At 45.2% G+C, this 22,826-nt stretch overlaps 1 protein-coding gene across 1 annotated transcript in view; it reads left to right on the top strand.

Annotated features, from left to right (window-relative positions):
* Nucleotides 1–22,826, top strand: part of SH3RF3 (SH3 domain containing ring finger 3) — a 473,665-nt gene that overhangs the window by 357,772 nt on the left and 93,067 nt on the right. The window contains exon 4 of the mRNA XM_045835238.1: nucleotides 5,844–6,197. Coding sequence (XP_045691194.1) covers nucleotides 5,844–6,197 — 354 coding nt within the window. The remainder of the gene's footprint in view (nucleotides 1–5,843; nucleotides 6,198–22,826) is intronic.

The raw sequence follows: 22,826 nt of genomic DNA, 5'->3' as shown, positions 1-22,826 counted from the left end.
ATGCTGTCTTTTTTAAAACTGTGAGCACTTGCTCTTCAACATGCCTATCCCCTGGCTTCCTGGATTTCCATGAAAGGAGCTGCTTCCCTCACTCAGTTCTCAGTCACAAGCTCTATTTGCTCCTTGTTGCAGATATGTTGAGATTGGACTTCCTCCCTCTGGGCCAGGATGGAGGAGTCACTGTGCTCCTCTGTTTCCTGTTATTTTTCTTGAGAATTGCTGGGAACCTCTCACCCCAGAAGGGGTGTCCTGGGGTGAGAGGGTGTCCTTCCTTTCATGTTTTATCTGATATCATCCTGTATGTCTGGTTTCTCAATTTTATCCCTTTTTTCAAAAGTCCTACACACATTCACTTTAAAGTTCTCTCACTCAGAACTAGTCGTTTCTGAGCAACCGTGCTCTGCACAGGCCCCCTGGTCTGGCACTTTCCCAGGCCAAGCACCAAAATCCCATCTGGCCTCAGGCTCCCCAAGGGGGTGTCATGGCTCATGTAAGCTGCTGTGAGAGAGCCTTCTTTATTCAACCTGATCCCCAAATTCAGATGCAGCTGGGATGCTTGCTACAACCAATTCCAACAGGCCACTTGTGGAACTATTGAAACAGTGGAAAGAAGGAACTCTTTAATTCTTCTCTTTTCTAGATGTTTCTATGGTTGGAAGAAAGAGTGGTAGTGGAAGAATATCATAGTTTAGCTAATAAAGTTGGTGAAACAAAATCTTGAGAAGAGGGTCTCTAAGCCACAGAGGCAGGACACAGAGTCCCTGACAGGGGAGTGACCTTGGCTGACAGTTACACTCCCATTGCCAAGACTGGACCCATGGTGGAAGAAAATGTTTCTGAGCTGGCCTGGCCCATCTGATGCCATGTCCCTAGGAGTATGTGACTGTGGGTTGGCTCCTCAGAGGGTCCTACAGAGCAAGAGGGAGCAGGCCTTGTAGTGAATAAACAATCCTCTGATAATTGAACAAATTCATTAAGATGTTTAAACATTGGGACAACCGCTTTGTTTCCATTTTGTATGGAAGTTGAAAACTTCTTTTATTTTAATAAAAAAATCAAAATTGGAGTTATTGGATGTATTGGTTAATCACTGATTTTAGAGTTGTATAGATAATGAAGGTATAGTCTGCCTGAGTGTGTTGTCTGTGTGGGCTGGAGGTACACACTTGAGATACAAATCAGGTGACCCCATATGTGGATGGAGCAGCAGAGCCTATTCATCCCCAGATGAGTGTCTTAGCTGAGAGAGGGGAGCATTCTAAGACAGGAAACACTTGTCTACCCCTTCACAGTTGCCAGTCAGCTGCTACTCACAGCATGATCTAGTATTCTGGTTGGAAGAAAGGAGGGGGAAACCTCCCAGCTGTTTGTTCACTGTCTCCTAAGCTGTCCCCCAATATTCCTCTGGTCCTATGAGGCAGGGCTGCAGCACCTACTCAGGGCAAAGCAGAGCTATCTGGTTTCCTCGGTTGGAGTAGGAGGTGATGGGAAATTATGTCTGCTCTGAACAGGTCTGATGCAGGAGCCACTGCCACAGGCAGATATTGGTAGGTAGAGGTGTCCTGCAATAATGGGCCCATGTGGTATAGATGTATGCACCCAGAGAGAGGTTTTCCAACTTGGACACCATTGGTGGTGCCAGCTGCCAGGCCCATCCCTAGCCTTGTGTAACATGGCAGCTTCCCTGGACAGTGAACTTTGTCTCTGGAACCAAGTCCCAGAGATGAAGCATTTCCATGGCACTTGTCAAAGTCTAGCAAGTCAAGGTCTCCAGGCATGGGTGATCAATTACTAGATAATTTTCTTCCTCCCTCCCTCCCTCCCTCCCTCCCTCCCTCTCTCCCTCCCTCCCTCCCTCTTCCTTCCTTCCTTCCTTCCTTCCTTCCTTCCTTCCTTCCTTCCTTCCTTCCTCTCTTTCTCCCTTTCTTTCTTCCTTTCTTTCTTTCTTTCTTTCTTTTTCTTCCTTTCTTTCTTCCTTCCTTCCTTCCTTCCTTCCTTCCTTCCTTCCTTCCTTCCTTCCTTCCTTTCTTTCTTTCTTTCTTTCTTTTCTTTCTTTCTTTCTTTCTTTCTTTCTCCTATCATCTCTATCTCCAATAAGATGTCACTTGTCACCAGCAGCAACTCAAGTAAAGAAGACAAAACTGAACTGTTTGTTTCATTAGTAGTCGTTTCACTGGAAGCTCCCTCTCCTCATGCAAAGATGTTACAGGCTCTAGGGCCATGATAAAATGTTGAGAATATACCACTTTGGAAGCAGAAGTTCTTATTTTTCCTATGGTTTCTTAAAATGTATTGTCCCTCACTTTCAACATCCACAATAGGCTTTGGATTGTTAAGGCATGAGTGAGAGAAGCATGATGTCCCTGCACTCTGGTTCTCTCTGGAGAGGGAAAGGGCAGTGTGGTTATTTGGAAGTAGCCCCTGGAACACATATTGAGGACTGACATGTGCTGTGGGCTTCATGGCACACAGGGGGATAGACAGCACTGCTACAGGACCAGACAACAAAGTCCTCCTGGTAGCTGTGCTCAACTCCTTTATGGCTTTGTGTGTTCTGGATGTGCAGATACCTGACCTGTCAGTGCCTGGATTTCCAGGTTTTGAGAATGGAATTTCTGATACTGACTCAACAGAGTAACGGTAGAACTAAGCAAGACAGGTTTACTGCTTTAGGGAAAAATGAAATAATTTTAGTTCTCCTTGAGCACATAATTTTTACATAATTACCTTCCAAGTGGAGACATATGGTGGGTAGTGTTTAGACCATATTCCAATACCTGTAAATAAGGAGCATTGTGCCTTTCTGCTTTTCTGTTTTGCTCCTGGCCCTGTAGGGCGGGTGCAGAACACTGGGGTCCAGGAGGCTGACTTTAGAGAGCCCCATGCAGGGCTGTGGGAGGGCACAGGTGCTTCCGAGTTCTTTGAGCCAGGACTATTGAGGAAACAAGTGAAAAAAAGGCATAAAATGGAGCAAAAACAGTGGAGCCTGGTTAGAGGAATCATTTCAAAGTAAATGATCCTGGATTTAAATCACATGTTTGGGGGCTTGGAGTGAGTGTTTCATAACTTCCCTCTGAAAGACAGGTGTTGTAATGAAAACGTTGGCAGCCCAGGCAAGGGTCTTCTGAAGACATCTATGTGTGTGATCTACCTCGCCTTATAGAGATGACACATCTGTGCTTTCATTGCTTCAATTCAGTGGAGCTTTGCCTGTTTTTTTTTTTTTTAAGTTATCAAGATGCTAGCAGTGTCATACCCTAGTGGTGTACCCTAAGCAAAAGCCTGGTGTTTTCCTCCATGGCACAGGACTGAGGAAATTTCCCAACCCAGTCCTGAAGCCAGACTCCACTGTGTATTGGCATGGCCCCTCCTGGCCTGACCAACACCTGGTTCCAGCCCATATTCCAGGCTCAGCCAAGGACATGGGTATGGCTCCAGGTTGCCATTACCTACCTGCAAAGACCTCCTGCCTTTGTCGATTTCCTTGCCACGCTTGCTCTTTCTGCTCCCATCTGAATGCTATGCATCAATCCAGACTCTGCTTAGTTCATTCCCCAGGCTTCAAACTGCCTCCACATAGTAACCTCTGTTGACTCACTCCTTCTCTAAACTGGCACCTTGGTCTGTGCTTTACCCTCAGCACTGAACTCTGTACTGCATGGTCTTTGCCTCTTTCTTTTCTACCCACTCACCTACCTGCCCTAGCTTGCAGATATGTTGGTGTTCCAGCAGGGTCCTTCGTACTGCCTTTTCCCCTTCCCCTGACAGGGGGCTGAACTTGGCAGTGAGTGTGGAGGGAAGGAGTCAGGAACTGACTTTGAAAACCTTCCTGACCTGTTCTACTACCCTGGGAAGTGGCCTGGGGCAGGGGAAGCTATACCCTGCCAGAACAGGGCAGGCAGGGGAGCACATAGGGCATGGTTTATACCCTGGGTACTCCCTTGCTCCCAAAGCAGCACAGCTTGGCCAAAGGGTAAAGATGGGAGGTTAGTCTTCGATGTGCCATACTCCTCTTTCACTGTCCATCACCACTGGCCTTGATGGTCCCTTCCCTGGACCCTACATGCCATAGTCCCACTTGGTTAAAAAAAACAACAACTGTTGGTGTGGGTATAGTCATGACCATGCTGACTTCCATCCCATGCCCTAAATAGGGGAACTGACTCCAAGACCACTTCTGACCCCATGGTAATTATATGGAGACCTGCTAGAGGGTGGCATGTGGCAGCTGGCTCTGCCTGGACACTCTGAAACTCTGGGTCTCTGGGCTTAAGGCCCATTGGTTAGGGCAAATTTTCCCCTGGAGACCACACAGAGCTTATGTCCAAGGCTAAAAATTTAGGAATGTGACAGCTGGAAAGAGAAAAATTGAGCACAGGGATGGTGCCATAGCCCGCCTTGTGAATCCAGCAACCACTGTGCTGACATGTGCTCTGGCCACAGTCGGATCCAGCTGTGTACTGGCTCCATCAAGAAGCTGGGCAGGGCACCCACCCTGCTGGTGTAGGTGTCACTGTGGCCTCTGCTTTCCAACACCAGCACAGGCTAGTCATGCAGGACAAGGCGGGCACCATGCCTGCTCAAGCCATGACTCTCACACCCTGTCAGGTGAGAAGAAAACGAAAAACAATGGCTCGAGTTCCCTCCTGCTTAACTTCATGTTTCCTGAGTTACATCCCAGGGGGCTAGCTGGTATTCACTCTGTTTCTTCTGCTACTTCTGAAAAGATGAGGGAGAAAGAATACAATTCTACAGACATTTACCTAGCACAATGGAATTTTTCTAACCCATCTTGTGGAGCTAGTTCCAAGCACATTCTCATATCACGTTCTCTTCCTGGCCACACTGAACAAACTGGCTCCCTCTGCTTCATTTCTTCAAACACTGTAACTTCCACCTTTAGGTATGAAGTTAGGTTGAGTCAAGTGCAGCTCCAGAGGAAAAGGGCTCTGCTGTACACCTTGAATGGAAAACTTGCTCCAAGTGTAGGAGCCAGGAGCACACTCTGGCTCCTGGAAGATGAACTGATCCTTCATTTAACCAGAGGCCCTGCCTGACCCCTAACAGGAGTATGAGGCCCCACTCCTCCCAGAGCCCCTTCATCCTCCAGGCACTTCCAGCATGGCCTCCAGAGTAGTAACACCTAGTTACCATAGGCTGGCATGGACTCAAACAGGATCAAACTCTTCTCTGTAAAGGCACCTGCTATTTTGTGGTGCAGGTATGAGGGCAGGGAAGGAGTTATACCTTGAGTCTTTGTGAATTGCTGGAAATAAGGCAGTATTGACTCCTCGTGGGCCAGGGTCAGGGCAGCCCTGGGTCTTGGCAGCCTGTTGTAGGCTCTTACCCAAAAGAATACCCATGGCTCCTATTCACATGGCTGGACTTACCTGCCACCTGTGTCACTAGTGGTTAGAAAGTGTATTCTGGTCACATGCCTTGAATTCTCCTACCTGAGTGACTAGATGGTACAAGGTAGGCCAAGAACCTGTTGTCATGGTGAATGTTGGATGGTCATTGGGCATTCCTTGCTCCTCTCTCTCTGGCCCCTCAAAAATGGGCAGCCAGGAAAAGACTGGGACCACATTGGGGCAGATGTGGTAGCCAGCTCTTGGAAAATACTGCTGCTATACAAAGTTTTTCAATAGAATCTTCAGACAGCGTGTTACCTTTTGTTGTGTTTTTACCACACCATTCATATTGGATGCCCTGCTAGAAATATCTGACCAGTTTGAATACATTGTCAATTTTTTAATGTGAGTGCAGGCTGGAAGAGCTCAGAAAGCTGGATGTAGCCTGTGATCATTATTTAATGAAGCCCTCTCTCCCACTTTCTCACTTAGCTCAACGACTCTGCCAAGGAGCTTATTGAGATGGACAAGCTCTGCCCAGCTGCTGTATCTGGCTGCCATGCCTCATTGCCATCTGACCCCAGCACAGTGGCCAGTATGGCCCCATGTCCCACTTTAAGCAGCACAGGAGCAGTCAATGCCTTTCAACAGCATGCAGATGGCAAGAAGAACACCAAGAAACGCCATTCCTTTACCACATTCAGTGTGACACACAGGTCCTCACAGGCCACCAGCCACAGGCATTCCATGGAAATTAGTGCTCCAGTTCTGATCAGCTCCAGTGATCCCCGGGCTGCAGCCAGGATTGGGGACCTGACTCATCTGTCCTGCAGTGCTCCTGCCCAGGTAATGTCCTTGGGGCACAGACAGGGAGGAGGTGGGCATCCGTCCCTGGGTCTGAGGGCTCTATCCTCAGCTTGGAGCTCAGCATCCTGTCCCTTGAACTAGCATGAAGGAGGCTAAAGCAGCAGACCCTCTGGGGTAAACTGTGATTCCCTTTTTACTGCCTGGTCTCCAGGACTCACTGAGTTTGGTAGTCATGTCTTCCTGTCACTAACAGAGTAAATATGTGACTGATGCTCTCAACATTTGGCGAGGTGCTTTTCAATGGTCCATCATACCTTTGAATAACATTATCCCATCTCAGCTTGCATTCAGTCTATCTGATGGTGTTATGGAAAATATCTTGGTTTAGTGCTAGGATGCTTTTAGGAGTTAGCACTTGTCAACTCCTTTCCCTTTCAACAGAGAGTGAAAAAGCTAGAGCTCAGAACCAGAACTGACTACATTTTTTAGTCCTTATATCAACATTCTAACAGATATTTCATGGCACCAGTTCTACTTCCACCAGTCAGATAAAGGACAGGAGAGGACTGAGGGGAAGGTGGCCTTATCTTCAGTTAACCAGCCAGGGCTGCTGGGCATCTGGTCTCTACATCCTGCCATTTGTGGGGATTAAGTCCAAAGTTCACACCCTAAGTGTTCCCTGGAGTTCTGAAAACAAGCAAGCAGGGCCCACAGGTGTCAGCAACCCATGAGTGTCACAGTCTGTGCTCTGTGGTCTGGCTCTGCTATACTCAGCTCCCAGACCAGGAAGGGAACAGATTTTTTAAAAAGTTGTGTGGCGAGGAAGATGGCGGCTTTACTCTAGGCAGCGTTTTTCTTGGCTTCTGTGAAGAGCGGGGAAACTCGCAGATCAGTGGAGAGGCAGAGCAAGTGGGCTGGGTTGCCGAATCACTTTTGAAAGCAGGACATCAGAAATTATTGCACTCAATTGAAAACCAGACGGTAAGGAGTCTGATACAGGACAAAAGGGGCCCAGGGATCAGCGCGGGGTCTGGGGGTGCGCAGACCCCAGGCCCGCCCAGTGCTCCGGGCTCTGCCCCAGGGCTCCCGGGAGAGGGAAGCCTCTGCTCCCTCCCTCCCCTGAATATGGGGGTGAGCAACTCCAGGGGAGAACATGTTGCTAGAAGGAACAGATTGGCCAGTTGGACTGAGAAAAAATGGCCCAGGGAATATGAACACCCACCCAGAGACCAAGGAGAAGTGAGAGCCTCTAGCCGACAGGACCAAGGGCATTTCTAGGCCAATGGAAGTGCAGATCAGTGGAGAGCACCAAATGGCCACGCTCGGCTCGCGCCCCATAGGGAGGCCGGAATCTCGTGCTGCGATCCCGGGAGGGACATGGTGCTGGGTGCGTTCCTGCAGTGGTGGCTCAGAGATTTCCAGCCAGCCCGACCTGGGGAGCCGGGAAAGGCGCCAACACCCGGTCAGTCGGAGTGCAGTACGGTGGGGAACACAGAGCTGGAAATGGCTGGGCTTGCGCACAGTTGTCGGGAAGACTGACTCTCGCACGCCAGTGTGTTCGGGAGCTCCCAGGGTACCTGACAGACTTGCTGAGATCTGGTTGTGAGAGAGAGAAGCATTTCAAAGGCCCCTTAGCCAGCTGAAGCTAGCAAGATCAGAAAAACTGGTCTGGCCAGTTAGAAACCAACAAGAGGGGTTTTTTTGTTTGTTTGTTTGGGGTTTTTGTTTGTTTGTTTGTTTTTGTTTTTTTTGGTTTTGTTTGGTTTTGTTTGGTTTCTCTGGCTGTTGTTGATTGATTGATTTTATCTTCTGTTTTATGTGACTTTTTTTTCAATTCTTATTATGTTTATCTCGCAATCCCTTATGTTTCTCTTCCATTCAACCTAATATTATTCTTTCCACTACAAATTTATCTCTCCTTCACTACATCTTCTGCTTTTCTTTCCTTTTTTTTTAATCTTGCAAGTTACTGTAAATTTGTATTATCTTTTTCTCACTTTTCTGACATTTTTTATTTTAATAATATTTGGGTATTCTTTTCCTTTCTGTATAATCTTCTTTGCTTGGCTGGTTATACTGTCATTTGATAGGTTCCCCCTGGTATCTCAGTCACAAGGTGTTGATAAGTTACTATCCTTCATCTGTGTTCCATTAATACACCTCTCAAAGTTCTATACTCTTTATTATTGTTATCTAGACCTCATCGATTCTGCCACAAGACTGTCACTTTACTATTACTGCTAGTAAGACCTAGTCTATACAATTGTAAGTGCTTCTCAATACCCCTACCTGATCTCAGCCCACTTTGCAATTTTCTGAACTATACTATTGTGGGGGTTGTCTCTATTCTTTTACTCACTACTCCTATATACTAATCTTCAGTCCAACCCTACCTTAGAAGCTGACCTCCCACAGCCTCACAGCTTTCTAGATCCAACTAACAATCCTCTCGTCCCCAATAAGAGTCTTACCTTCTTTCCATCCTTTCTAAAACGTGGACAGTGGGGTGGAGGATCACGGTTAACACTATAAGGAGCCAAAGGATAACCCATGTCTTCTCTACTGGCTGCTAAAGTAAATATCATAGTATACTGTCTTGCTGTTTTAAACCATTTTGCCTTACTCCTCCAACTGATCACAAAAAAGAGTAGGGGGAAGCTGTGAACACCAGGATACACAAAGGAGACTGCACCACTGAATCTCACAGGCATTCTAACACAGAGGTTCACACCATAATTACAGGGAATCAGAACAGTTCAAATTAACAAACAAGAAGAAAAAAGAAGACACCCACGAACAATGAGAAAACAAAGAAACAACCCCCAACTGAAGGGAAACAAGGAAGCCTCAGGAAAAATGCTAAATGAAATAGAGGCAACTCAACTATCAGATAGTGAGTTCAAAACAATGATTACCAGGAAGTTCAATGAACTCACAATGAGCTTTCAGAAATTAGAGGGAAACTACATCAATCTCACTGCAAACTATATAAACATGAAAAAGGAAATAGAAACTCTCAACAAGGGTCAAGAGGAAATGAAGAATACAATTTCTGAACTGAAGAACACAGTAGAAGGAATGAAAAGCAGGATTGATGAAGCAGAAGATCAGATTAGCGAGCTGGAGGACAAAGTAGAAAACAGCATCCAGAAAGAGCAAGAAAAGGAAAAAGAGGCTCAGAAAGAATGAAGAGGGATTAAGAGAAATGCAAGACAATATGAAACGTAATAATATCCGTATAATAGGGATACCAGAAGGAGAAGAAGAAGAGCAAGGGATTGAAAACCTAGTTGAACAAGTAATGAAGGAGAACTTCCCTAATTTGATGGGAGAAAAAGTCATACAAATCCAGGAAACACAGAGAGTCTCAATCAAGAGGAACCCAAAGAGACCCACCCCAAGGCACATCATAATTAAAATGACAAAATTTCAAGACAAAGAGAGAATCTTAAAGGCAGCAAGAGAGAAAAAGGAAGTAACATACAAGGGAGCCCCAATAAGGCTAACAGCTCACTTCTCAAGGAAACACTTCAAGCCAGAAGAGAATGGCAAGAAATATTCCAGGTAATGAGAACCAGAGGTCTGCAACCAAGGCTACTATATCCAGCAAGGCTCTCGATCAAGATGGAAGGCCAAATAAGAAGCTTCCCAGACAAAAGAAGTCTAAAAGTATACACCTCGACCAAACCAGCTCTGCAAGAGATTCTAAAAGGACTGCTTTAAGGAGCAGAGAAGAAAGGGAGAGAGAGAGAGAGAGGAACACACGTACATAAAAGACAATAAATAAGTACCTATCAATAATAATCTTAAATGTAAATGGATTAAATGCTCCAATCAAAAGACATAGAATAGCTGATTGGATAAGAAAAAATGACCCACATATCTGCTGTCTACAAGAGACCCACCTCAGGATAAAAGACCTACCCAGGCTGAAAGTAAAGGGCTGGAAACAAATCTTCCAAGCAAATGGACAGGAAAAAAAAGCCAGGGTAGCAATACTAATATCAGACAAAAGAGACTTCCAAAAAACGTCCATAAAGAGAGACCCAGAAGGTCACTTCATAATACTCAAGGGAAGAATCCATCAAGAAGACATAAATATTATAAATATATATGCACCCAACATAGGAGCACCGAAATACATGAAGAAAATCTTAGAGGACTTCAAGAAAGATATGGACAGCAACACAATTATAGTGGGAGATTTTAACACCCCACTATAAAAAATGGACAGATCTTCTAAACAAAATATCAGCAAAGATATAGTGGCATTGAACAATACACTTGATGAAATGGATTTACTGATATATACAGAGCCCTCCATCCAAAAGAAGCTAAATATACATTCTTTTCAAATGTACACGGAACATTCTCAAAGAGAGACCACATGATAGGACACAAAACAAGCCTCAAGAATTTCAAGAAAATTGAAATCATACCAAGCATTTTCTCAGACCACAAGGGACTGAAGCTAGAAATCAACCTGAAGGAAAAAAAACAAAAACACTCAAAATCGTGGAGATTAAATACCATGCTATTAAACAATGAATGGGTGAAGAATGATATTAGGGAAGAAATCAAAAGGTTTCTGGAAACAAATGAAAATGAACTCACAACAACCCAAAACTTATGGGACACAGCCAAGGCAGTCCTGAGAGGGAAGTTCATAGCGATACAGGCCCACCTAAGAAGGTTAGAAACATTCCAAATAAACAACCTAATCTTACGTCTACAAGAACTCGAGGAACAACAACAAAGGCAGCCCAGAGCAAGCAGAAGGAAGGAAATAACCAAGATCAGAGCAGAATTAAATGACATAGAGACTAAAAACACAATTCTAAGGATCAATGAATCCAAGAGCTGGTTCTTTGAAAAGATAAACAAAATCGACAAGCCTTTAAGCAGACTCATCAAGAAAAAAAGAGAGAAGACCCAAATAAACACAATCAGAAATGAAAGAGGAGAGATTACAACAGATACCACAGAAATACAAAGGATTGTAAGAAATTACTACAAAGAGCTGTATGCTAAGAAATTTGAAAACCTAGATGAAATGTACAACTTTCTAGAAAAATATAATCTTCCAAAACTCAATGAAAAAAAAGCAGAAAGTCTGAACAGACCAATAACAACAAAAGAAATTGAAGCAGTAATCAAAAAACTCCCAACACACAAAAGCCCAGGACCAGATGGTTTCACAGGAGAATTCTACAAAGCATTTAAGGAACAGGTAACCCCTATCCTTCACAGACTATTCCAAAAAATCCAAAAAGATGGGAGTCTCCCAAACTCTTTTTATGAGGCCAACATCATCCTAATTCCAAAACCAAATAAAGACACAACAAAGAAAGAAAACTTCAGGCCAATATCATTGATGAACATTGACGCTAAAATCCTCAACAAAATACTGGCAAACCGCATCCAACAATACATTAAAAAGATTATCCACCATGACCAAGTGGGATTCATTCCAGGGATGCAAGGATGGTTCAATATTCGCAAGTCAGTAAATGTAATACATCACATAAACAAAAGCAAAGACAAAAACCACATTATCATATCAATTGATGCAGAAAAAGCATTTGATAAGGTACAGCCCCCATTAATGAAAAAAACACTCGCCAAAGTGGGAATAGAGGGAGCATTCTTCAACATAATAAAGGCCATATATGAGAGACCTTCAGCTAACATCATTCTCAATGGGCAAAAATTAAAATCTTTTCCATTAAGATCAGGAACAAGACAAGGCTGTCCACTTTCACCACTTCTATTCAATATAGTACTGGAAGTTTTAGCCACAACAATCAGACAAGGAAAAGAAATAAAAGGCATCCAAATCGGAAAGGAGGAAACAAAACTGTCACTGTTTGCAGATGACATGATAGTATACATAGAAAATCCTATAGACTCTACCAAAAAACTGCTTGACCTAATAAATGAATTTGGCAAAACAGCGGGATGCAAAGTCAATATCCAGAAATCAAAGGCATTTCTGTACACCAGCAATGAAACAGCAGAAGCAGAGATCAGGAAAAAATCCCATTTGAAATAGCAAAAAGAAAAATAAAATATCTAGGAATAAACCTAACCAAAGAGGTAAAAGACCTGTATTCAGAAACCTACACAACACTGAAGAAAGAAATCAAGGAAGACACAAACAAATGGAACCATATACCGTGTTCATGGATTGGAAGAATTAATATCATCAAAATGTCCATACTACCCAAAGCAATTTACACATTCAATGCAATTCCTATTAAAGTACCAATGGCATATTTCACAGACATAGAACAAACACTTCAAAAATTTATATGGAATTATAAACGACTCTGAATAGCTGTTGCAATTTTGAGAAAGAAGAGTAAAGTAGGAGGGATTACAATACCTGACACTAAACTATACTACAAGGCTACTGTAATCAAAACAGCCTGGTACTGGCATAAAAACAGGCACATAGACCAATGGAACAGAACAGAGAGCCCAGAAATAAGCCCAAGTCTCTATGGTCAATTAATATTTGACAAAGGAGGCAGCAACATAAAATGGAATAAAAATAGCCTCTTCAACAAATGGTGTTAGGGAGAACTGGACAGCCACGTGCAAAAAAATGAAACTTGAGCACCAACTTACACCATATACAAAAATAAATTCAAGGTGGATAAAAGACTTAAATATAAAACATGACACCATTAAAGTCCTAGAAGAGAACTTAGGTAGGAAAATCTCAGATATTTCACAAAGAAAGTTTTTTACTGACGTGTCCCCTAGAGCAAGGGACATAAAGGAAAAAATAAACAAATGGGACCTCATCAAAATTAAAAGCTTCTGCACAGCTAAAGAAAACAGTATGAAAATAAAAAGAGAACCAACTGTATGGGAAAACATATTTGCCAATGACACCTCAGACAAGGGTTTAATCTCCAAAATATATAGAGAACTTACACGACTGCACTCTAACAAGACAAGGAATCCAACTAAAAAGTGGGCAAAGGACTTGAACAGACACTTCTCCAAGGAGGACATACAGAAAATCCAAAGACACATGAAACGATGCTCAATATCGCTAGCTATCAGAGAGATGCAAATTAAAACCACAATGAGATACCACTTCACACCAGACAGAATGGCCATCATAAACAAAGCAACAAACGACAAGTGTTGGAGAGGTTGTGGAGAAAAGGGGGACCCTAGTGCACTGTTGGTGGGACTGCAGACTGGTACAACCACTATGGAAAGCAGTATGGAACTTCCTCAGAAAACTGAAAATGGATCTGCCTTTGACCCTGCGATTCCACTACTGGGACTCTATCCTAAGAATACTAAAACACCAATTCAAAAGAACCTATGCATCCCAATGTTCATAGCAGCACAATTTACAATAGCTAGATGCTGGAAGCAACCAAGGTGCCCATCAGTAAATGAATGGATCAAAAAACTATGGTACATTTACACAATGGAATTTTATGCAGCAGAAAGAAAGAAGGAGCTCCTACCCTTTGCAACAGTGTGGATGGAGCTGGAAAACATTATGCTAAGCGAAACAAGCCAGGCAGTGAAAGACAAATACCATATGATCTCACCTTTAACAGGAACCTAAATAACAAAACAAAGAAACAAGCAAAATAGAACCAAAGACACTGAAATAGAGGACAGGCTGATGGTGACCGGAGGGGAGAGAAGAGGGAATTTAAGGGGACAGTGGGAAGGGTTCACAGGAACAAACTTAAAGGACACATGGGCATAGACTAAGGGAAGGGTGGTAGTGGGAGGGAAGTGGGGAGGGTGGGAGGGGGGACTGGATTGGGAGTAAAAAGGAGAAAACTGTATTTGAACAATGATTAAAAAAATAATAATTAAAATAAATAAATAAATAAATAAATAAATAAATAATGAAAAAAAAAAAGTTGTGCTCCACTTTTTTCCACAAAGATTTAAGTGCTGAATTAGATTGTTTTAGAAATGGCTGGGACCCTGAGGCCTATTTTCCATCAATTCGACTTGAAGTGAATCTTTTGGCCAGGCCCTGGAGTTTAATGAATGTCATCACAAAGGGCAAGAGGTCAAGAGAAGCAGTTTTCACCTGTCTCTCGGTTCCAATTTAATTCATTTGTTGGGAGTAGCAGGAGGTGATACGGAGTGCCTGGGAGTTAAGGAGAAGCTGCCACATGCTATTTCCTACAGGCCTCAGTGTGCTGGCTGTAGCTGGCTACACCAGAGACCTGCCCCCAGCTCTGCCACTGGTCCAATGCTGCCTTCCTAACTCTGTGTCACTTCACTGGCTTTGGGCATCACACTGTGATATACATCCCTGGACTGTCCCAGGGACTTACCCAGGGCAACTAAGGCATGCCAGACAATAGGTCCTGCCACGGCCACAGCACCTCATGGATCATTTTCCCCACTAGGCTGGACTTGCTATGGGGAGAGGACTCAGACCCAGAGTTCTATGATTGGGGATCAGATGTAGGCTTTGTGATCAGGCACCTGGAAAAATCTAGCCCTGTTGTAGGCATGCATTCATCAACACACAGGCCTCCATATGCCAGGCTGGCATCATGAGGACAGACTCCAGGCTTTTAGAACAGAGAGCAGGAGTACCCAGGCTCATCAGTTTCCTGGGTCATGGGCAGTGCCTGCCCTAGCAAGTGTCAAGCCAGCCCCTTGAAATTCCCAGACCCTCAAGATTTGATGTGTCCATCCAAGCTGTGACACAGAATGCCTTCACCAATAGATTGGATTTGGGGCCCCTGTGAGATGACAGGGCTAGTCATCTAGAACCAAGACCAACCCTGTCTATTCATGTGTTCCCCCTTGCCTGCACACAAAGGTCTTCCCAGGCCACATAGGGAAGGGGTTTTGTGAGGCCTTGGGGCATGGGGTCCATCAAGTTTTCTTCTGGAGCACAATGGTAGCTATTGTTGTTGATAATTATTGAACTCTCATTGAAAGTTGCACAGTAGTCTACAGAAAGTTCTGAGCAACTGGCCTGTGTGCCCTGGAAGAGCTGGCAGCCAGAGTGGAGAGAGGCAACTAGGCTGAGCTAGCCTGTGTGCCTGCTCCTGGCCAGGCTGGTGTGAGGGGCCTGTGTAAGTGGCCCCAGCTGAGTCCATCTGTAAGACAGGGTCTGATGTGACCCCTGTATGCCTATTACTGCATATCAGAAAGGGCCACCTAATGTGAGATGATCCTGTTGCAATTTAACTGACTTGATTCTAAAACCCTGTGGAGGAACATGAACCATATAAAAATCAAATACCCCCATACTCATGGCCATGCACACAGCATTGGTGTGGCTGAGCCATGCCAGGGGTGAGCTACACAAACAAGGGAGCCTCAGTGGCTGAGTTTGGGATCCTCAATGTCACTGATTCATCTGGCTGTCTTTTGTGTTCCTTTAAAGTGGAAAGAATGTGTGGGGGTTGCGGTTTCTATAGAAATGGCCCTAAAATGTAGTAGCTGTGACAAAATTCTCAGGGTCCTAACAGCAGCAGGCAGTGAGGCAAAACCTAAGGGCCTGTCAAGTGTACCTCCCGCCTTTGTCAGCTGCTGTACCTCTTATTTCCCCTTCTGCTTCTTTCCCTCCCCTGCCAAGGCTTCCTCCCCTGGGTAGCACACCTCACCCTAGGGAGAACCCGTTGCTTTAATTATTTTCACTCACACATGAGGAAACAAGCCCAGATGGTGTGGGTAATGTGTCAGTGCTGTGCTCATCCAACAGCTCTCCCTGCCTCTGGCTCCTTTGGGAAGTGGTGTGTGCATGAATCCAGCAAGTGGATGTCACTTAATCCTTCCTCTTGTGTAAAATGTTCAGGAATGACTGCAGGCCAAAGGAGAGGAAACAGGAAGTTGCCTGCCAGTCCCTGCAGAGAACAGCTGGCACTCTGTAAATGCAGATCTTGGACCTGGTATGGTGTAGTGTAGGGCAGAGAGAACTCTGCTCACTAGCAGCGTTAACCAAAAGTTGCTGAACCTCTCTGAGCCTATGGAGTTGTCACTAGGAGCCAAGTTCAACACTGTCCTTGTACCTCATGACCCAGAAAATCTGTCCAGTCTCTCCTAGTCCCTCAGTTGCCTTGTCTGTTAAATAACAATAGTGGCGCCTCCTGGCTGGCTTGCTGTAGGGTGATGAGAGCAGACACAGAGGCCTCTCCTCAGCTGAGCCTGTCAGTGTTGTCTGTAGTGGTTCTTTCTACTGTGCAGAGAATCAAGGAATAAGCCATGAGCTCCAAGATGTCAGATACAATACTCAGGGCTCTGGGTGCCTCATCCGTCTGATTATCACTCTCTGCTCTGAGTCTCTCTCTGATGTGGTGCAAGAAGAAGGTTCTGGAAAGCTGGTGGTGGGTAAGGGTGGGTGGGTTCAAGACTGCCTACAGTCACAGGTCCTATCTCAGAGCCTGGGCTCAGGCTCTGGACTCAGAGCCTTACTGTGGGCCAATGTCCACTCCTGTCAGTGCTTGCTGGCCTGTCCCCAGTGACAGGCCATATATGGTGCAGTGCCCCAGCCTCCTACATCTGCTGCCAGAGAATTCTAAGTACCTATCCCCCAGAATTCACTGCACACCATTATCACCTGGAGGACTGAAAAAATCCAGCCAGCTGTTTCCCTCAGGATAGTCATGACCCTGCTCACTTCACCCTGAAAGCTGGGAGGCACTGATGTTGATCCATTTCACAGATAGGGAAACTGAGGCTTTAGGAGAGGAGATTGGACAGTTTTTCCAGGTCACTGAAGTGATTGGTCTGGGGTGTGGCCTTGGTCTGGAGACCTTGGAGCCACCTCCCATGAGTGGTGCAGCCAGGTGGAAACTCACAGGTCTGTCTCAGAGACAGCACAGCCCTTCTCTCATGCTCCAGGATGCACCCCAGCTCCTGACTGAACCCAGGTCTGAGTCCATGGAAGGTGTCCCATGTTGTGGTGCACCCAGGACTGAGGGCTCTTCTGGGATCCAGACCTTCAGAGCACACATCAGGACAGTCCTGGTCACAGCAGGATGGTGGGTCACCCTAGCATTTCTTTCCTTTACTGGGCTCCAAAGGGAGGTCACTTGAGGCTTTCACAGAAATATAACATGGTTCTTTCCATGCAGGGTCTGTGCTGGGTACCAGAGACCCCATAGCAAAGAAGTGTTGGTCCCCACTCCTGAGGGCCAGAAGCATTGCTGTGTGCTACACTGCCTCCTGGCTGCCTAGACTCCTGTGTGGTGGTGCCATGCCACCCTAGGAGGCCCTTCAAACATCCTGATCCTGGGGGCCACTCCATCAGTGACCTGAGTCAGAGAGGGAGGGTGGGTGTGATGTATTAGCCAGGTCCGTGTTCAAGGATGCTGTAAAGCAGTCAGGGGGTCCTGGAGCCATGCTGGGCTCCTGCTCCAACCAGGTTTAGGTCTGCTTCATGGACCTCATTTTAATGCCAGGCCAGAGGGGCAGTGGTGCACTGGGGGTTAAGAAGCTTGCCTTGCTCCCCAAGGTCTAGATGTGGGACCTATACCCTTATGGCAGGAAGGCAGAGGGAGGCAATAGTGCTCCCTCTAAAATAGGACCATTTTCAGAGCTCTCCAGCTGATGCTGCCTCCAGGATGCCACACAAAGCATGGCCCATGGAACCATTTTTACATGCCTCTTGTACCAAGAATGATTTATTTATTTATTTTTAATTTTTTTAATAGATTTTATTGATTATGCTATTACAGTTGTCCCATTTCCCCCCTTCACTCCCCTCCACCCTGTACACCCTCTCCCACGCACATTCCCCCTCTTTAGTTCATGTCCATGTGTCATACTTATAAGTTCTTTAGCTTCTACATTTCTCATACTATTCTTACCCTCTCCCTGTCTATTTTCTACCTACAATCTATGCTACTTATTCTCTGTACCTTTTCCCCCTCTCTCCTCCTCCCACTCCCCTGTTACTAACCCACCATGTGATCTCCGTTTCTGTGGTTCTGATCCTGTTCTAGTTATTTGCTTAGTTTCTTTTGGTTTTGCTTTAGGTGTGGTTGTTAATAATTGTGAGTTTGCTGTCCTTTTACTATACATGTTTTTTTTTAATCTTCTTTTCTTAGATAAGTCTCTTAAACACTTCATAAAATAAAGGCTTGGTGATGATGAACTCCTTTAACTTGACCTTATCTGAGAAGCACTTTATCTGCCCTTCCATTCTCAATGAAAGCTTTGCTGGATAGAGTAATCTGGGATATAGGTCCTTGTCTTTCATGACTTGGAATACTTCTTTCCAGCCCCTTTTTGCCTATAAGGTCTCTTTTGAGAAATCAGCTGACAGTCTGATGGGAACTCCTTTGTAGGTTACTGTCCTTTATCTCTTGCTGCTTCTAGGATTCTCTCCTTCATTTTTACCTTGGCTAATGTAATTATGATGTGCCTTGGTGTGTTTCTTCTTGGGTCCAACTTCTTTGGGACTCTCTGAGCTTCCTGGACTTCCTGGAAGACTATTTCCTTTGCCAGAATGGGGAAATTCTCCTTTATTATTTGTTCAAATACATTTTCAATCTGTTGCTCTACCTCTTCCTCTTCTGGTATCCCTATAATTCAGATGTTGGAACATTTAAAGATGTCCTGGAGGTTCCTAAGCTTCTCCTCATTTTTTTGAATTCTTATTTCTCCATTCTTTCCTGTTTGGTTGTTTCTTTCTTCCTTCTGGTCCACTCTATTGTTTTGAGTCCCACTTTCCTTCCCATCACTATTGGTTCCCTATGCATTTTCCTTCATTTCTTTTATGGTAACCTGCATTTGTTCATCTAATTTGCGACCAAAATCAACCAATTCTGTGAGCTTCCTGATCACCAGTGTTTTGAACTGTGCATCTGATAGGTTAGCTATCTCTTGGTTGCTCAAAAGGATGAGTTCTGGGGCACTGATTTGGTCTTCTGTTTAAGCCATCTCTCTCTCTCTTCTTCTTTTTGGTCTGGTCGCTCCTGTTGCAGTGAGGGGTGGAGCCTTAGGTGTTCACCAGAGCTGGGCACCCCAGTCTCTAGATTGTAACATTGTTTGTGAGGGTGGGGTTGAGAGGGAACAATGGCAGTAGCTCCGTTCTTGTGGGACCTCAGTCCCTTCCCTCAATTCCTGGGTTGCGCGCTCTGCCCTGCTCCACAATCGCTGCCTCACTGGGTCTGCCAGCAGCCGCTTGCATACTCAGTGTTCACCCGCTGCATTCTTGCACGCCCCAGATGCCTTATGCACCCCCGGGTGCCTTATGCACTCAATTCTCCCTGTTCTCGGCGCTGTGACCCGCACCCAGCTGCTTGTCTCCACCCCTCCTACCAGTCTGGATGAATGGGTCTATTTCAACTTCTTGGCTGTCTGACTTCCATTCAGATAAATTTTCTGTCAGTTATGGGTGTTATTCTGCCTCTAAATTGTTGTTCCAATCTTGTTTGTGCATGGAGGTACAGTGCGTCCACCTACCTCCATCTTGGCCAGAAGTTGAATGATTTATTTTTAAGGGTTGTTTTAAAAAGGGGGGACAAAATAGGATGGGTGGGAGAAGGAAACAAAGAAATAATGAAAAGAAGAGGAAGATGCAATAAAACACAGAGCCTAAAATATTGGTTCTCTGGCCCTTTACAAAACAGGCTTGAGGCTAAGACAATGTTGGTGTTGACACTGAAAAGGGAGAAAAAACCATGATGAAAAATAAAGGAGAAAAGTGGCAACTCTATAAGGTTAGCTAAAGGGCCCAGGAAGGGAAGAGGGAGTTCTAAAACAGAAAAGGAAGAGTGCTTTGATTTGGAGCCTCAGATTGAAAGGTGTCTTGTGCTTGTCTGTGTTAGTGATAGGAGAGTAGAAAATGTAGGAGAGTCTGACATTTGTGGTCCTTTCTCCTTTTGGAGTATACTGTGTGACAGCAGCCAGGGTTTCATGAAGGTCTCTGCACCATATAGCCATATGGGGAAGTCTAAAAACTCTAGACTCAGGGTCCCAGTGCTTTGTTCTAAGAGCCAAGGGCAGAGGTAAGAAGATGTGGAAGCACGGGACTAGAAGGAAAGTGGCGAGCTGCTGCCTCTGCCTGAGTGCCGCTGTCTCTCCTGAAAGGTGCCACAGAGCTGTTCCTTCTCCCTTCTGCATTGTCTTCTTCCAGCACTGCTCCTGGAAGTCCCCCTCTCATTCTTCTCTCTACCATGAACACATTTCCACTTACATGTTGAACACACTTCACTCTGTCCTCTGACCTCTATTTTTACTCCTGCTTCTAAAACCCAGCTGCTCAAGGTCACAACAGTGCACAGTCCATTGTCCCTGCTCCATCTTCCTCCTCCTTGACATCTCATCAGCACTGGACACTGTGGACAAGACTCATTCCTGAGCTTCTTTCCTGCCTTTGCTTCTGAGCATTTCCCTTGCCTCCTCCACTGGATCCTCTTTCTTTAACCCTCACATGAACATCACTGCTCCCCTTCCCATCCTTTGCATGCTTTCCCATAGGGTTCTCTTCCAACCAATTGCTTAAGCCCAAGCAGTCTTAATTCTGCCCTTCAAGACCTTTCTAAACTATAGATTTTTTTACTACCTGATAGCTTCACCTGGCAGGTACCTCAATTTCAATGTTGTGTATTCCTGTGGTCCTACGCTTGCAAGGACCCCTATGTCTATAATGGCATATCTAATGCTTGTCTTCTTCCAATGCGAGCCCTACACTGAGATCAGAGGTTGTGTCTGTGCCCCAGCCTGTCCTCACAATTAGGTGGTCAGCTCATGTGAGTGAGGACCTAAAACATGTTACATGCAGGTGGAACAACCCTACAACTCAACTGACCATCACACTATTTGCTTTTGTGGAGAGCTGATGGGGGCCTTTCTTATTAACTTAACAACCAGTTCTGACCTTGCTTAGCTGATGAACTCCATACTGAAGGTGCTCGTGGACACTCCTGACCCATGCCTGTTTGAGTGAGTGAAGGGCCCTAACATCCTGCCCACACCTTTCTCTAGGGACCATACAAGGAGAGCTGTGGAAAACCAACACTAGGGGTCTTGCCCATACTCCAGGGGAGGAAGAGTCTGGAACAAGGTGCCCACACCTGTGGCTGTCACCTTCCCACCTGTTCTGCTGTTCTGTGGAGGATGGTCCCTGGACAGCCATGGTGACCTCCGCCAGCAACCACTTTGAAGGAAAACATCCCCAAGCTTTGATGTGTGACTCCTTCTAGTCTCTATCTCCCCTCTTATGTTGGGCAGGCATGATGAGCAGATGGAAGTCCCCTGAATTTATCAGCAGAAGAATGTCCCACCTTTTAGCCTAGCTCCCACACAGCACCCCAGAAAATGGCATCTGTGCATCAGCCACAGGGATGAGATTTGTGAAGGGGCCACCTTTGGAAATCAGCATTTTCTCTCACAGATGTAGGAGCTTGGAATGGGAAGTCCTTTGAGACTTTGAGGGACCTTGGAGAAATGAGGAGTGTTATGTTTGTGTTGCATGTCCTCATTCCACCAGCACTTCATTGTTTAAACAAGAAGAAATAGAATTTCTAACTTCTTAGAGGTTGTGGATGTGCTGTGATTTCCAGCACCTTTCATGACTCCTGGTGGAGTAGAGAGGTCAACCACCTAGGGAGGGTTGGGAGGTTGCCTTAGCATGTGGAGCTCATCAGCTAAGCAAGGTCAGAATGAGTCAGTGAGTTGAGTTGTATTAGTTCCCTGGGGGCTGCTGTAATAGTACCACAAACTGGGTGGCTCAAAGCAACAGGGAGTTATCCTGTCACAGTACTGGAAAACAGAAGTCCAAAATCAATATGTTGGCAGTATTGGTTGCTTCTAGAGGCTGAGGGAGAATCCAGCCTAGGCCTGTCTCCCAGCTTCTGGTGGTTGCTGCAGTCGGAGTTCCTTGGCTTTATAGATGCATCACACCAATCTATGCCTCCATCTTCATGTGGCTTTTCTTCCTCTGTGGGTGTCTCTGTTCTCCTTTTCTCTCTCTTTTATGGACACTTGTCATTGGATTTAGGGCCCATTCTAATAAAAGGTGATCTGATTTTAGGATCACATAGTCACCTTCATAGACACCAGGGGCTACAACTTGGACATATCTTTTGGGGGATACAATTCAATTCATTGTGTCCTCTGAACTAGAAGATAGGGTGCTTCCCTGGAGAATGACTGGGGCTAGATGGGAAAGCTGGGTAGTGAGGAGATTTGGGGACATTGTGTCCCTCATGAGTTCATGAGGGATCTCTACAGAGATCTCTGTGCAGGAGTTGCTTCCACCAGATGATCACACAGCCCATATCTCTCTGCTTGGCCCCTAACCACTCCCCTCAGCCTGCTTAGCATGCACCTGATGTTTATTGGAACCACCTTGAAGCAGACCTTCCTCCAATTATCTTTGTGCATAGGAGCTTTGAACCCCTCAAGGCCTGAGGTGGAGATGCTGTGCCTTTCAGTCCTGTTGCACTACAGCATGCCCCCCTGTTTACAGCCAAAGGACTAATTTTCTGTAGAGATTAATCTTCAGTTTCTTGGAGTTCAGTTTTTAAATGAGCCCAGGCTTTGTAGCATGAAAGGTTTTGTCTGGATTTTCTTTTTACAAACACAAGAATGAATAATTCAAATTCTAAGAATAAAAATGGGCTTCTAGAAACTGCCTTCTTCTATATTAAGCACAGTGTGGTGCTGATTAACCCAGATGCAGGCTACAGAGTAGTGTTCTGA

Source organism: Phyllostomus hastatus, unplaced genomic scaffold (assembly GCF_019186645.2).
Source record: "Phyllostomus hastatus isolate PE091 unplaced genomic scaffold, TTU_PhHast_1.1 phas_contig_2, whole genome shotgun sequence".
NCBI classification, from domain to species: Eukaryota; Metazoa; Chordata; class Mammalia; order Chiroptera; family Phyllostomidae; genus Phyllostomus; species Phyllostomus hastatus.
The sequence above is the reverse complement of the archived record's forward strand: the minus strand, read 5'-3'. Positions and strand labels throughout refer to the sequence as shown.